The sequence below is a fragment of the Natrix helvetica genome (genome assembly GCF_964273705.1).
Source record: "Natrix helvetica genome assembly, chromosome: Z".
Taxonomy (NCBI): domain Eukaryota; kingdom Metazoa; phylum Chordata; class Lepidosauria; order Squamata; family Natricidae; genus Natrix; species Natrix helvetica.
Window position 1 is genome coordinate 15,713,705 of NC_138554.1, and position 16,236 is coordinate 15,729,940.

Consider the following 16,236-nt stretch of genomic DNA (forward strand, 5'->3'; position numbering starts at 1 on the left):
GCCTGTCGCGGCCGCTCCTCTGGGGCCTCGTCACAAGGGCGGAGCCGACACTCCTTCCACCTCGGACAACACACCATCTCTGCCGAGGCGTTCTCAGAGCGTGCGCAGACGACCGGGATATCTGGACGATTACGCATGCACAATCCGGGGGGAAGGGGTGTTGAATACTGTGGAGCCTGGCCAGCAGAGGGCGTTCAAGGAAGCCCTCTGATTGGCCCAGGCGCACGCTCCAGCCGGCGGGAGAATTTATGAGTTCCTATTGGTTCGTCGTCTGACAGCTGAAAGTATAAATAGCTGTCAGACAGCTCGCGTTCTGTTCGTTCCTGTCAGCCTGTTCTAACAATAAATCCGTTGAACTGACAGCTGCCTCAGTCTCCTCACTACAGATCTAACAGGCCCCACCCAGGGGCCTAGGACGTCGTAACGTATTTTCGTAATGTGTGCAGATCCAAGCAGTGCAGCTTTTTGCATTTGACTGATGGTGATTTTAAACTGTTTTAAATGTAATTCCAGTGCTTTTGGAATAGCACCCAGTGTGCCGATTACCACTGGAATTACCACTGCTGGTTTGTGCCATAATCATTGAATTATTGAATTATTGAATTATTGAATTATTGAATTACTGAATTACTGAATTACTGAATTACTGAATTACTGAATTATTGAATTATTGAATTATTGAATTATTGAATTATTGAATTATTGAATTATTGAATTATTGAATTATTGAATTATTGAATTATTATTATTATTATTATTATTATTATTATTATTATTATTATTATTATTATTATTTACAATTATCAACCAACCACATAATATTGTATGGTCATCTCACCCTCCAGAGGATCACAGAGTTACACTCTTAGAAGGTACTATAAAAATCATCTAGATCAACTTCCTGTTCAGTGCTGGATTTTCTAGTACAGGGGTCCCCAACCTTTTTGATCCTGTGGACCGGTGAGGGGCAGCCAAGTCTTCAGTGACAGTGGAAGGGATGTCTTTGCATGCATAACCAAAATCCAGTAAAGGTAAAGTTTTCCCTTGCACATATGTGCTAGTTGTTCCTGACTGTAGGGGGCGGTGCTCATCTCTGTTTCAAAGCCAAAGAGCTGTCCGAAGATGTCTCTGTGGTCATGTGGCCAGCATGACCAAATGCACATGGGACGCTGTTACCTTCCCACCAAAGGTGGTTCCTCTTTTTCTACTTGCATTTTTAGGTGCTTTAAAACTTTAAAAGTTGGCAGAAGCTGGGACAAGTAAAGGAAGCTCACTCTGTTACACGGTGCTAAGGATTCGAATCACCGAACTTTTCTTATAGACAAGCTCAGCGCCTTAGCCACTGAGTCACCGCATCCCTTGTAACCAAAAGCCAACGCATACACAAATGAAACTTGACATGCTCGCCTGTTGCTTTGGCAGCCTGGTTCCTAATGGGCTATGGCCCAGGGGTTGGGGACTCCTGCTGTAGAGCAACTTTGACCATGTAGAACCTGTTTTGAAAACCTCTAGTGAAGAGACTTCTTGATATGTAGCCTGAACCTTCTTCCTTGCCCTTCTAATCCATTGGTTGTGGTCCTAATCTCTGGGACAACAAAAAGTCTATTCCCTCTTCCGTTTGACAGGACCTTCAGAGAATTGAAGATAGCCATTCCATCCCCTGTCAGTCAACTCTCCTATAAATTAACACGACCAAACTTAGACATAGTATGGTGAATGGCATCAGAGCTTTATCCCAAGTTGGAACGATGGCTTACTGTGAACTGGACTCTATGCTCCTCTAAAGCCCCCCGAGATAGCATTCAGCTTTTTAGCAATTGCATCACATTGGTGGCTCATGTTTGGCTTGTGGACACCCAAATCCTTTTCATAGCCAAGTAATACAATGCATTGTTGCATGAAAAAAGAAAGATGAAGAAACTAAGAATCATTTCATTGCTTCCAATATTTGAGGGGCTGCCACAAAGAAAAGGGGGTCAAGCTACTTCCCAAAGCACCCGAAGGCCAGACAAGAAATAATGGATGGAAACTGACCAAGGAGAGATTCAACCTAGACATAAGAAGGAACTTTCTGACCGTGAGAACAATCAACCAATGGAACAGAAGTTGCCTTTGGAAGTTGTGGGAGCTTCATCACTGGAGGCTTTCAATAAGAGATTGGGCTGCCATTTGTCAGAAATGGTGCAGGGTCTCCTGCTTGGGCAGGGGGTTGGACTAGATGACCTACAAGGTCCCTTCCAACTCTGTTAATCTGTTAAACATGCATAGTCCTCTTTCGAAACACAAAAAAAAATCCACGGGCACCTATCAATCAAGGTGATATAACCTTCACTCCCTATCATTGATAGCAGGAGGAAAAATATATCTCTTGCTGTGACTTGTGATTCTTGTGAATGCCTTAATTTACATAATCCATTCTGCAGAAGAGCTTGCACTTCTCCTTTTTCTATAACTGAGGCCAGGTGACTAGGACAGTTCTGCACTATGTTGGTTTCAATTATGTTTCATATCATTTTTCTTGGTTTGCTTGCTTGTTTCATTTCATTTTTTAACAACATCAGCACACACAAAAATATGTATGCTTTGCAATTTTATGAACAAAATAAAGCAGCAATGTTTTATCTATACCCGTGATGGTGAATCTACAGCACGCATATCTTATTCAATGGTGAAAAGAATAAGGTTCTACATTTAGGCAAGAAAAACGAAATGCACAGGTACAGTATAGGTGGTACCTTCCTCAATAGTAGTAACTGTGAGAGGGATCTTGGAGTCCTAGTGGACAACCATTTAAATATGAGCCTGCAGTGTGCAGCAGCTGCCAAAAAAGCCAACACAGTTCTAGGCTGCATCAACAGAGGGATAGACTCAAGATCACGTGAAGTGTTAATACCACTTTATCATGCCTTGAGAAGGCCACATTTGGAATACTGCATTCAGTTCTGGTCGCCATGATGTAGAAAAGATGTGGAGACTCTAGAAAGAGTGCAGAGAAGAGCAACAAAGAGGATTAAGGGACTGGAGACTAAAACATATGAAGAACGGTTGCAGGAACTGGGTATGTCTAGTTTAATGAAAAGGAGGACTAGGGGAGACGTGATAGCAGTGTCCCAATATCTCAGGGGTTGCCCCAAAGAAGAGGGAGTCAAACTATTCTCCAAGGCACCTGAGGGTAGAACAAGAAGCAATGGGTGGAAACTAATCAAGGAGAGAAGCAACTTAGAACTGAGGAGAAACTTCCTGACAGTTAGAACAATTAATCAGTGGAACAGCTTGCCTCCAGAAGTTGTGAATGCCCCAGCACTGGAAGTCTTTAAGAAGATGTTGGATAGCCTTTTGTCTGAAACGGTATAGGGTTTCCTGCCTAGGCAGGGGGTTGGACTAGAAGACCTCCAAGGTCCCTTCCAACTCTGCTATTGTATTATTATTTAAATAAAAACACTCAGTAACTGTACAATTAAAAATTCTAGTATAAAATAATACCTATAAATTAAAATCCATGGTAAAATCCAGTTGGTCATGTAATGAGAATTCAGACGCTTGGCAACTGACTTCCAACTCTGCTATTGTATTGTATTGTATGCCAGAGGTGGCACATAGAGCCCTCTCTGTGGGCATTCGTGCCCTCACCAGGTGACAGGGCAGCTCCTTGCGTGCCCTGACAAGTGGCTCTGTGTGCCACCTGTGGCACGCGTGCCATAGGTTCGCCATCACTGATCTATACCATTGCAATCTTCAATAACTTGAGGTTATAAATCAGGTTCATTAGCTTTCCAAGTGTGGGGAAAAAATAATACTACTTCCCTTAATTCCCACGTAAGAAAGAACGAAGTAAGAATGTCTGACATAATTTCAAACCCACGAGCTACGGCTGAAACCCTTCTGTTGCAATGAACATACTAAGCATCTAAGTCACGGCTGTCAAACTTGATCGTGTCACATGATGTATCTGCCATGGTTCCAGCCAGGGTGGGCGTGGCCTGCATGTGATGCATCCACCCGCAGGTCACCAGTTTGACACCCCTGATGTACCATATTTTTCAGAGTATGACGCACCTTTCCCCCCCCAGAAAAAGAGGGTAAAAATCAGAGTGCCTCTTATACACTGAATACAGCATTTTAGCCACCTGAACCCCCTCCCCTTTGCAAAAATGGCTGTGCATAGCCTTTAGGAGGCTTCCAGATTGTTCCTGGGGGCAGGGGAGGGCAAAAATGAGTGAAAAACCAGCCGTTTTTTGCTTATTTTTGCCCCCCCCCCAGCCTCCAGGAGCACTCCATAAGCCTCCTAAAGGCTATGCATGCCATTTTCTGGACAAAAAAACAAGCCGTTTCGTGGGAGGAAAAGACCATTTTTGGAAGGTCTACGGAGTGCAAAAACTTTTTTTAAAAAAATTTCCTCTTCAAAATCTTGGTGCATCTTGTACTCTGAAAAATACGGTAAGTGGTTCCTGATCATCTGAAACTGTTCTTCAGTGAAATTAGGTTCAGGTGATTCATGTCTGCTAGGAAAAGTTGATATCAAAGTAACTTTTAATCTAAACATAGACAAAATGTTTACTAGAAGGCAATTAAATTCTTGGATGCGATGGTATACGTCCTTCATCACCTATGAAAGATGATACATCCAGAAGAAACCATCAAAGTCACATAATATCAAGAATATTTGCCTCAGTTCTACAGCAACCCTGTTGTAAGAACACATGAAGACACCTCTTGGATGAAACCAAATGTCCTTTTAATCTAGAATCAGATTTCCAAAGGTTCCCTAGCCAGATGTTTTGGGGACTTCCTTAAACAGTCAATAAACTTGTGTTGTTACTCTCCAGCAATGGATATTCATACTACCTTCTTGAATCATGACTTTCTGTGAAACCTTCAAAGACAATGGCCTCAACTAATATCTGACCATTAATCTTCCCTTAAAAGCCACATAACAATGGGCATCATTTTTAAACACTGAATAGAATAACAGAGTTGGAAGGGACCTTGGAGGTCTTCTAGTCCAACCCGCTGCTTAATCAGGAAACCCTAAACCACTTCAGACAAATGGTTGTCCAACATCTTCTTTAAAACTTCCAGTGTTGGGGCATTCACAACTTCTGGAGGCAAGCTGTTCCACTGATTACGTAATTGTTCTAACTGTCAGGAAGTTTCTCCTCAGTTCTAAGTTGCTTCTCTCCTTGATTAGTTTCCACCCATTGCTTCTTCTCCTACCCCCAGGGGCTTTGGAGAATAGCTTGACTCCCTCTTCTTTGTGGCAGCCCACAAAGATATTGGAAATCTGCTATTATGTCTCACCTAGTCCTTCTTTTCATCAAACTAGACATACCCAGTTCTTGCAACTGTTCTTCATATGCTTTAGCCTCCAGTCCCCTAATCATCCCTAACTATCTCCCAAAGCATAACTTGGTCTGTTAATCAGCTTTTAAATTGGAGGTGGTGATGGTGCAATTGTTGGAAGAAAGTTGCTACAGCTTCTTGATCATTTGTAGCTCTTTCCTGCATCACTTATATCATGCTCCGTTAAAATGGCAGGCATCCACCCCAGCAAGCAGGAAAGGAAACTAACAAAGAAGGATAACTAGTAGTCTATACTTCTGCTTTTATTCTGGGAGAATTCCATGAGGGCTAATTACCTGAGTGCAGTTTGGTTAGGGTAGAGCTGAGAGACATAGCAGTCAGAGAGCCAGGAATGGGTGTGAAGGAACAGCACATTGTAGACAACAAGACACAGTATCAGCATGGTCAACTTGAGCTCGAAGTTCATGTGGAGGAAGAGGGAACACGAGAGGAATCCCAGGACACAGCAGTAGATATAATACTGAGGGAAGGAGGGAGAGAGAGAGAAAGAGAGAGAGGGAGGAGGGGAGAGAGAGAGAGAGGAAGAGAGAAGCTATTGGTGAGATTGGTAGATCCATTAATCAAAAGAAAAGAAAAAGAGACTTGATTAAAGAGCTCAACCTTACCGGCACACTGAAGAGGGAGTTAAACCGAGATAATTCCTGTACAGTATTCATGCTTGATAAGGTAGAATTTTCAAGCTTCACTGGCATAAAGAACTAGGAAGCAGAATTAGAGAGGACATTAGAAGGGAGGAGGGGATAGAAATTCTTCTGATCTGGACTAGATACCAGAGGAAATGCATGACTTAGATTTGGCCAATTTGCCAGGGATTATACAACCCCTGTCTGTTTCTCAGGAATAGCATCACTATGGTAAAAGCAATATACCACAGTGGCCTCTATCAATGGCCAGAGAAGGAGCACTGCAGGGTACTCAGATTCCTCCATCCTGAACCCTTGCAGTATCTCTTATATTCACATTACTGGAGCAAAGGCCAGGTAGAGGATTAATAGCAGCCGTTTAGCCACGGTGGCACAGTGGTTAGAGTGCAGTGCTGCAGGCTACTTTTGCTGACTGCTGGCTGCCTGCAATTTGGCAGTTTGAATCTCACCAGGCTTAAGGTGCCTGGTCCAGGTGGGTAAAATGATGACCCAGATTGTTGCTGGCAATAGGCTGAAATCTGTAAACCACTTAGAGAGGGTTGTAAAAGCACTATAAAGCGATATATAAATCTAAGTGCTATGGCCATTGCTAATACTTTTACCCCCATGCAGATTGCATTGATTGCACATCAAGCAACCTTGGCTGAAACAAGGTTAGGCGGAGTGATCCTAACATCAGGGGTGGGATTCCGCTGGTTCACACCAGTTTGGGCAAACCGGATGTTAATTTTACATCTGGTTCACTGAAGCAGTAGTTACGAGGACTGGCTGGCCCCGCTCACCCCTCCCATCCCAGGAGTCTCCACATGGCCTGTTTTGGATGTCAGGTAAGCGTAGGGCCCTTGTAGAGACTCTGGGAGGGTGAAAAACCGGCCTCCCAGAAGTTCCAGAATTCAAAAATGAGCCCATTTCTGGCCTCCGGAGGGGCTCAGAGCCCACGAAAAGCTGTTTTCACCCTTCCAGAGGCTCAAAGAAAGTGTCTGGAGCCTGGGGAGGATGAAAACACACACACCCTGCCATGGTGCAGGAGCCTGAGTAGGCCACGTCCACCCAGCAACTGGGCAGAGAACCGGTTGCTAAAATTTTTGAATCCCACCCCTGCCTTACATGGAAGTGTAACAGGAGATCTCAGAGGTATAGGTTAAACTAGGAAGAGGGTGGAGGTTCCTTCTCTTATGGGTTGGTTTCTGAACATTTCGTTACCAGGCAAGGTAAAATCTCCAACAGATTTTAGAGGAGCCCCTAAACTCCACTGAAGATATTACCTAGCCTGGTAACAAAATGTTCAGAAACCAACTCACATGCTCAGAGAACGAACTTTCATCCTCGTCTGTTGTGGCCCAGCAGCGGCTGGCTGAGCTGTTGGTGGACTCTGACAGCTCAGACCATTATGGGACTGCTCTGGAGGATGAGGAAAACTCTGGAGGGTGTTTGGAGTCAGAGCAGGAACTAGAGAGGCCTGATGGCCACCAGGTGCCATCTGAGTCAGGGAGCTGTGAGGAGGAACAGAGGGAGGTTGTCCCTGATGTGCGTATGCGTAGAATTGATAGGACAAAGGAACAGCTGTGGAGAAGATGTCATAGAAGGAATTAAGGACGGCTGGTTACTGTTGTGGCCCCTCCCAGACTTTATAGGTGGAGCGACGGGAGGGGAATCTTTGCGGGAAACAACAGTCCATTTTACTAGCCGTTGAGAAAACATTCCGTAAGTTTAATCTTGGGTTCTTGAAGATAACTTTCTAGGCTCCTAGCCAAGGGGTGGCTTTATCTATGTAATTAGTCGGGACAAACAGCCAAGCCTGTGTCTGCATATTCATTGGAATCACGGGACAGAACACTCATCCTACACATGAGCTGCAGATATTCGCCACTATTGCAAAGCTAGACTGGAAATTGACAAAGTATCCCGAAAGAAGGCAGTGGCAAACCTACTGTGGTCCCAGCACTTAAACTTATATACCACTTCATAGTGCTTTTACAGCCCACTCTAAGCGATTTTAAAGAGTCAGCCTATTGCCCCCAACAATCTGGGTCCTCATTTTTCCCACCTCAGAAGGATGGAAGGCTGAGTCAACCTTGAGCCTGCTGAGATTTGGACCGCCGAACTGCAGCTAGCAGTTAGCTGAAGTAGCCTGAAGTTCTGCACTCTAACCACTGCACCACAGTGGCTCATAGCAATAGCACTTAGATTTATATACCATTTCACGGTGCTTTACAGCCCTCTCTAAGCAGTTTATAGACTCAGCACATTGCCCCCACCAATCTGGATCCTCATTTTATCCACCTTGGAAGGATGGAAGGATGAGTCAGCCTTGAGCCTGGTGAGATTTGAACTGCCGAACTGCAGCTAGCAGTCAGCTGAAGTAGCCTGCAGTACTGCACTCTAACTAGTGTGCCACCTCGCAAAGAATGTAATTCGTTCTTTCATCCATGAAGCCTCTTAGCACTGATTGGCAACTCCACATTAAAATTAAATGGGCTTCGGCTCTCCCGTGCTACAAGGAGTTCTTCCCAGGTACATTGAACCTTTCCTCTTCCTCCTCCCCCAAATACTCTATTTCCCTCTCCTTCCCATTCACTAGCGACGTACCAAGTTCAACACTGACATTGTGAGAACCACAAGAATAGTGATGATGCCCAAGGAGACACGTAGCCATGGTTGAGTGCAAACATTGGCCAAGATGGATGGAACCCAATAGAAGATCTTGGGACCTTTCAGGAAACATTTCTGTGTGCAGGGGAAAAAAAATGATGTAAGCATCCATAGAGCCAAAATCTTAGATTCTTTTCTCTTACTGCTCCAACAATCTTCTCCTGACATTGGAAATTCTATTTAAAAATAACAATAATAGTTCCCAACAGAAAAAAAAAAAAGCCATATGGGCTCATACTATTTTTATTTCTTGTGTGTCCAATCACACTTGGCCAGCAAAGAATTCTATTCCATTCTATTCCATTCCATTCCATATTCTGTCCTGTCCTGTCCTATCCCATCCCATCCCATTCTATTTGTTTTTGTATGGGAACTGTACTTTACCTTTCATTAAACAAAACAAAACCGGAACTTACTTTTTAAAAAAAAAAAAAAAAAGCCAAAACCCATCAATATGCAAGGGGTCCTTGTGTTCTGTGAGCTTGGTTGTTTTCTTGAAGATATTTCATTACCAAACTAGGTAACCAGTGTTGGGATTCAACTAGTGTAACAACAGGTTTGATCGGCACATGTGCATTGCATTTGAAAACAGTTCTAATACCTACCTTCTACCGCAGCTCCAGTGAGTAAAACAGCTGAGACATGGCAATCCGCTCTGCCGTTCCTATCAGCTGGGCTTCAAACAAAGGAAATGTAGGACAAACTAGTGCAGGGGTCGGTGGGCGGGGCCAACTAATCACCGGAACTACCAGTTCGCCTGAACTGTTCCGAACCAGCTGAATCTCATCCCTGTTAAAGTAACATCATCAGTGCTGGTCTAGATTAGCAGAGAACAACCATGCTCAGAGAACACCGAGGACTCCTGAGCTACTAATATTCTCCTTTATTGTTGCCCATCAATACAATCAAAATCAACAATATGGGGACAAGGATACAATAAATTAATATACAGAATTATGACTGTATTTGTTCCTTCCCTTGGACCCAATTATGTGGGAGCATCTTACCCACTTTGGCAAACCATGTCCTTATAACAGCTTTGTTTGGGCCTTTAGACAATTAGGTATGATTATGTAACATCTATTTACATAATAGCTGATAGGTTGCCTGGGAAAGCCAAGGGGAAATCATCAAAACCATTAAAAAGTGAAAGTTGGGATATTTTTGGACTTGTGATGTGACACCTGGAAAAATACGCCATACTTCACTTAATCCCCAGAGAATGATTGAAGGCAAACGAGATCCAGGCAGAAGAACATAATGGCTTCAAAATCTGACGGACTGGTTTGGACAAAGCTCAACAGCACTGTTTTGTGCAGCGGTTGTTAAAAATAGGATCACCAACATGATCGCCAACATCCGATGACGGATATGGCACAAGAAGAAGTTATAACATCTATGCAGGGATTTTGTAAACTACGTCTCCCAAGTAGGAGCTGCACCCAAAGTCAAATACCATCCTAGTTGTATTTGAATAAGGATTATAGGTAAAATAAGACTTCGCTCATGTCTCTCCTGTAGAAATGTGCTCACACCTCAGCTTTGCTGAGTCCAAGGGAGAAAACATATGAGAGCTTAAACACTTTTGATACTTTTTCAAAAATGACCTTGCTCCACATGGGGATTCCAACTTCAAAACTCAACCCCAGAGGCAATCAGACCCTTCCAATCAGTCCTAAAAATATGGTCATCTTTTAAATTTGCCCACAGAAGCTTTGTTCCCAAAACTATAAAAAATACAATGGACTACAAAGCTACAATGATCCTGCTCATTGCCTGTTTAAAGAACTCCATAAGGTTTCTCCTCTGACGTATCCCCTCCAGAGACTTACCGCCAGGTGATCAGCAAAGCAGGTGAGAAGGAGGAGGAGAAATAAGAAGAAAGAAATTCCATAGGAGATCCCCAGTGCTTCTGTTCTGGATGGAAAGAATAAACAAGGAATCCAGTTGGCTGGTGTTTGTGTAATTCAATGTTCACTTTTGCTTTTATTGATCTTGAAGAAGGCCACCTACTGAAATAATGACCTCCTGGCATTCTATGCAGCGGTGGGATCCTGCCGGATCAACAATAGATTCAATTATTTGTGTGCTTTGCTCCATGCACGTGCCCAGTTTTAGCAAAAATTACCTTCCATGTTACTTCTGGCGAATAACACAGCTGAGGTGCAGCAATCAGCTCGCCTGCGTGAATCAGTTGAGAGGACATAAGTAAATGAGGTACGGGGCGGGCAGGCCAACATGACCAGTTCACTCCCAGCTGATCGTTGGAGCTACTGGTTCACCCAAACCTGTCCGAATGGGCTGAATCTCACCTCTGATTCTAGGCTGGTTCAAGTCTTGCCAGAATCATGAGAGTATCCATGAGAGCTAGAAACCCATTCATTTTCAGTCTCATGTATTGGTTGCCACATAGATCTTCAAGTGGGAAGTAGCCTTTGATAATTTTCTCCCAGAGTGACTTAGCAGAAACCTACTATTCTTTTCAGTCCACATGCTCTACTCCAAACATTTGCAAGCTGGTGATAAACCACAAGAGTGGAACTTAATGTATTTCTATGGCCATGAGGGACTGGAGGCTAAAGCATACAAATGAATGGTTGCAGGAACCGAGCGTGGCTAGTCTAGTGAAGAGAAGGACCAGGGGAGACATAATAACATCTTCCAATATTTGAGGGGCTGCCACAGAGAAGGAAGGGACCAAGCTATTTTCCAAAGCACCTGAAGGCCAGACAAGGAATAATGGATGGAAACTGAACAAGGAGAGGTTCAGCCTGGAAATAAGGAGAAATTTTCTGACAGTGGGAGCAATCAACCAGTGGAACAGAAGTTGCCTTCAGAAGTTGTGGGAGCTTCACCACTGGAAGCTTTCAAGAAGAGACTGGACTGCTTTTAGAAAAGAAAGTAAGAGAGAGATATAGAACCCAGACGATACACTATTTAATGAAAAAAAGGGGGAAGAGGGGGAAAATAGAAAAGAAAGTATTAATATATAAGTATATGTTCAAGAATGAGACATAGTTGAAAAATAGTTGGGATATGATAGTGAAGAAAAAGGAGTGGGAAACAATAAGTATAAAGATATAACTGGACTCGCGGGAATACCATCCCGAAAATCCACCAGTTAAGAGAGGAAAAGAGATAACCACAATAATAGAAAAGGAGAGGAGGAGAGGAATAGAGAGGAAAGGAGAGGAAGGGTGCAGTGGTGGGTTCCAGATCCTGTTGCAACTGGTACAGTGCAATGGGGCCCGGCGTCCCCCACATGCATATGGGCAGCACATGCATTCGTCCTTACCACCACAATGCCTCTGCGACACTCCAGCTGCTCGGCGGAGCATTGCGCAGGTGCCGTACGCTCCGTGCACATGCACGGAAGTGCCAAAGAGCTCAAATACAGGTAAGGAACTCAGGCGGGTGGGTGGGCCCTCCAGAGCATCATACTGGAATGGTACCCAGTGCTCCTGGCAGACACCGGTATGCCCCGGTACAACCCACCATTGGAAGGGGGGGAGGGATAGAAAGAGAAAGAGAGAGGGTAGGAAGGGGAAGAGGAAGAGAGGAGTAGGGGAGAGGTAAGGGAAGAAGGGAAGGGAAAGGAGAGGAAGAAGGAAAAAAGTAGGGAATGAAGGGAGGGAGAAAAGGAAGGGAAAGCAGGGTGGCGATATTACAAATAGGTGTATGAGATCATAAGCAAAGCAACCTAGAATGCACACTTCAACTTTCTATATGGAAAATAAATAGGTAAAAGTGATAAATACAATAAGAATAATAACTACGTGAATGTATAGTTGTAACTGTATGTAAGAGGTTAAAAAATAAAATAAAATAAGTTCAAAAAAAGAAGAAGAGGAGAGTGGACTGCCATTTGTCAGAAGGGGTGTAAGGCATTGATGGCTAACCTTTTTGTTGTTGGGTGCCAAAAATGTGAGAGCGCACACATGTGCCAGCACCCATAATGCAAAGTGCGCCCCCACATGTGCATTTGCCCACAACCTCCCCCAGACTCCCCCCCTTCATGCGCCGCACTGCTCGCCTCCAAGTTGAGCTTGGTATTTCCTTCGGGGGGGGGGGGGTGAGGGGGCAGAGGATGCCCCTTTTGCCCTGTCCAGGCTCCAGGAGCCTGGGGAGGATGAAAAACTAGCCCAATGGGCCTACCGGAAGTTCAGAAATTAAGTTCTGGGGATTTTCCTGGAGCCTGGGGAGGGCAAAAATGCCCTCCCCACTCCCCAGAGGCCCTCCAGAAGCCGGAAATGGATTGTTTCTGAACTTCTGGGAAGCCTGTTGAGCCTGTATTTCGCCCTCCTGAAGCTGCAGAGGCTTTCCTGGAGTCTGGGGAGGGCAAAAATGGCTTCCCCCGGCCCTCTGAAAGGCTGAAAATCAGCTGGTTGACACATCCATGAGCACTGGAGCTTGTGGCTCGTGTGCTGGCAGGTATAGCTATGCCCCTGTGGCACGGGTGCCATAGGTTCGCCATCACGGGTTTAGGGCTCCTGCTTGGGCAAGAGGTTAGACTAGATGACCTACAAAGTCCCTTCCAACTCTATTAATATGTATCTGTTATCATGCTGACTGGAGGATTCTGGGAATTGTAATCCAAAGAACATTATGGAACTTTTAAGCTTTAGAATTGCACTCCTAAGCATGCACGCTGCTTAGCACGCGTACATTTTAAGGAAAGTATTCATATGCCAATTGGTAGAATCACTCCTAGTTTGAGCTGGTCCTGTCTGAATTAATTATCCCCTCCCCTATCGCTCAGTTCCTCCTTACTTATAAACGACAAGGATCTGGATGAGAAAGTTGGAAACGAAGACCAGGAAGCTGCAGGCCGTATAGTAATTAAAAGATGGTAATGGTGAAAGCCGGTACTGAAAAAAAAAAAGAAAGAAAGAAAGAGGAAAATTGAGGAAAAATTATACAGCTAGTCCTCAGCTTACAACCAAAACGGCCCCCAAAGTTTATGGTGCTAAGTGAGAAATTTGTTAAGTGAGTCACATCTCATTTTACCATCTTTCTTGCCACATTTGTTAAGTGATTCACTGCAGTTCTTGAATGAGTAACACTATCATTAAATGAATCTGACTTTCCCATCGATTTTGCTTGCCAGAAAGTCACAAAAAGTGGATGCTGCAACCGTCATAAATATGAGCCAGTTTTCAAGCATCTGATTTGAAATGAAAATCACATGACCATGGAGATGCTGCAACATTCGTAAGTGTGAAAAATGGTCGTGTCACATTTGTCAGTGCTGTTGTAACTTTGAAAGTTCATTAAATGAACTATTATAAGTCGAGGTCTACTTGTAATCAGCAAATAGAAATATTGGTTCGAGATCTTTGCAAGAAATGCCTTTGCGGTAGAATCTCTCCACCAGATTATTTATTTGGTGTTAATTCCTTAGACCTTTCAATATCAACATTTTAAATCAACAACAACAATTTATTATTACAGTCTTAGACCAGTGACCAGAACAAATAAAAACACTCAGTATATATACATTCTAGTTGTTGTTGTTAGTTGCGAAGACGTGTCCGATCTATCGCGGCCCCATGGACAACGTTCCTCCAGGCCTTCCTGTCTTCTATCATCCTCTGGAGTCCATTTAAGTTCACGCCTAATGCTTCGGTGACTCCATCCAGCCACCTCATTCTCTGTCGTCCCCTTCTTCTTTTGCCCTCAATCTTTCCCAGCATTAGGCTCTTCTCCAGGGAGTCCTTCCTTCTCATTTGGTGGCCAAAGTATTTAAGTTTCATCTTCAGGATCTGGCCTTCTAAAGAGCAGTCAGGGTTGATCTCCTCTAGGACTGACCGGTTTGATCACCTTGCAATCCAAGGGACTCACAGGAGTCTTCTCCAGCACCGTAGTTCAAAGGCCTCAATTCTTTGGTGCTCAGCCTTTCTTATGGTCCACCCTTCACAGCCATACATTGCAACTAGGAAAACCATAGCCTTGGCTATATGCACTTTGGCAGGGTGATGTCTCTTCTAGTATAAAACTTGTAGTACGAAATAATAAATAACAACTAAAATCTATAATAAAACCTAGTGTCAATTACACATGGGCTGATTATATAATAGTTGCAATCCCTAAACTGTGTGGCCCGTTTTAGATTCAACCCTAAAAGGGAAGTTACTAAGCAGTGCAAAGGGTTTGCCACGATTGTTATACAACATTGCTATGGTGGAGAAGGCATGTGTTTGCGATGAATCCCCAGTGCTGCTGCACAGAAACTGGCCATTTGTGCAACATTTTAAACCATTGTTAATACTGATTTAATAACTTCTTTTTAGCTTGAATGGTATATATCTAAACAAAGTGTTATAATAATCTCCGGGCCAATAGTGTAAAAAGCACTGTGTCAAAATAATATATTGTATTATTATTCTTTTAAAGCTTGAACGTTAATGAGTAGTTACGATTGGCCTCTCCTCTCCCCTTCTCTCCCTCAGGCTTGCCCCATGGAGGCCTCTCCTATCTTATCCCCTTCTCTCCCTCAGGCTGGCCATTTGATCCTCATCCTAGCCTGCAGGTCAGATGAGTCATGCACTGGGCACACCCAAGGCAAAGTGGCAGTTGGAATAGAGTTCTTTTCAGCTGGGGAGGGGGAGTAGAACATCGAACTCCTTAGCATCAGAGTGTGTTAATAATAATATAAGAAATACTAATGTTCTGATGGTCATTTTGAAAAATCCTTCCTAAACAAGCACCTAGAAGCTAAGAGGAACATACGTGCCAAATTTCAAGTTTGTAGGCTTTACAGTTCATGGAGATTTCATGATGATGCATGAGTGGTATTTCGCTTTGATAGATGATAGATAGATAGATAGATAGATAGATAGATAGATAGATAGATAGATAGATAGATAGATAGATAGATGATAGATAGATAGACAGACAGATAAATAGATAGATAGATAGATAGATAGATAGATAGATAAGAAAATGTTTTTAAAAGAAAGAAATTGCACTCCAGTCTTTTATAATTTACCTCCTTCTCCAGAGATTCCTGCTTGAAGTACAATGTGATGCAGTTGAAGTCTTCAGATTTCTTCCATTGCCTACACAAAAGAGAACAAACACATCTAGAGTGAAATTTCCATGAATTGCCATGACAACACTCATTCGTTCGTTCGTCCGTCCATCCATCCATCCATCCATCCATCCATCCATCCATCCATTCAAACTCTATAGCTGCCCAACTCAACCAAGTGACTCTGGCCTGCTTACAAACTGTAAAATTTTAACACAATTACAGCTAGTCCTCGACTTACAACTGTTCACTTAGTGACCGTTCGAAATTACAACGGCAATGAAAAAAGTGACATTTTTCACACTTACAATGGCTGTGGCATCCCTATGATCCCATGATCAAAATTCAAACACTTGGCAACCCTTGGCAATTGCAACTTGTACAATTTATGATGGTTGCAGTGCCCTGGGGTCAGGGGTGGGCTGCTATAGGTTCACCCAGGTTCAGGAGAACCCATAGGTAATGGCAGGCTGGGAGAACCTCCAAATCCCACCCCTGGCTGGCCCCTCCCACCCCTCCCACCCCTCCCCTCCCAGAAGTCTCTATGTG

At 43.7% G+C, this 16,236-nt stretch overlaps 1 protein-coding gene across 3 annotated transcripts in view; it reads right to left on the reverse strand.

The window, feature by feature from the left end:
- Positions 1 to 16,236, reverse strand: part of ADCY4 (adenylate cyclase 4) — a 109,118-nt gene that overhangs the window by 32,316 nt on the left and 60,566 nt on the right. For all 3 annotated transcript variants that reach the window (XM_081970028.1, XM_081970029.1, XM_081970030.1), the window contains 6 exons: positions 15,646 to 15,715; positions 13,428 to 13,525; positions 10,490 to 10,574; positions 8,595 to 8,732; positions 5,967 to 6,059; positions 5,637 to 5,821 (listed from right to left, as the gene is read on the reverse strand). In XM_081970028.1, coding sequence (XP_081826154.1) covers positions 5,637 to 5,821; positions 5,967 to 6,059; positions 8,595 to 8,732; positions 10,490 to 10,574; positions 13,428 to 13,525; positions 15,646 to 15,715 — 669 coding nt within the window. The remainder of the gene's footprint in view (positions 1 to 5,636; positions 5,822 to 5,966; positions 6,060 to 8,594; positions 8,733 to 10,489; positions 10,575 to 13,427; positions 13,526 to 15,645; positions 15,716 to 16,236) is intronic.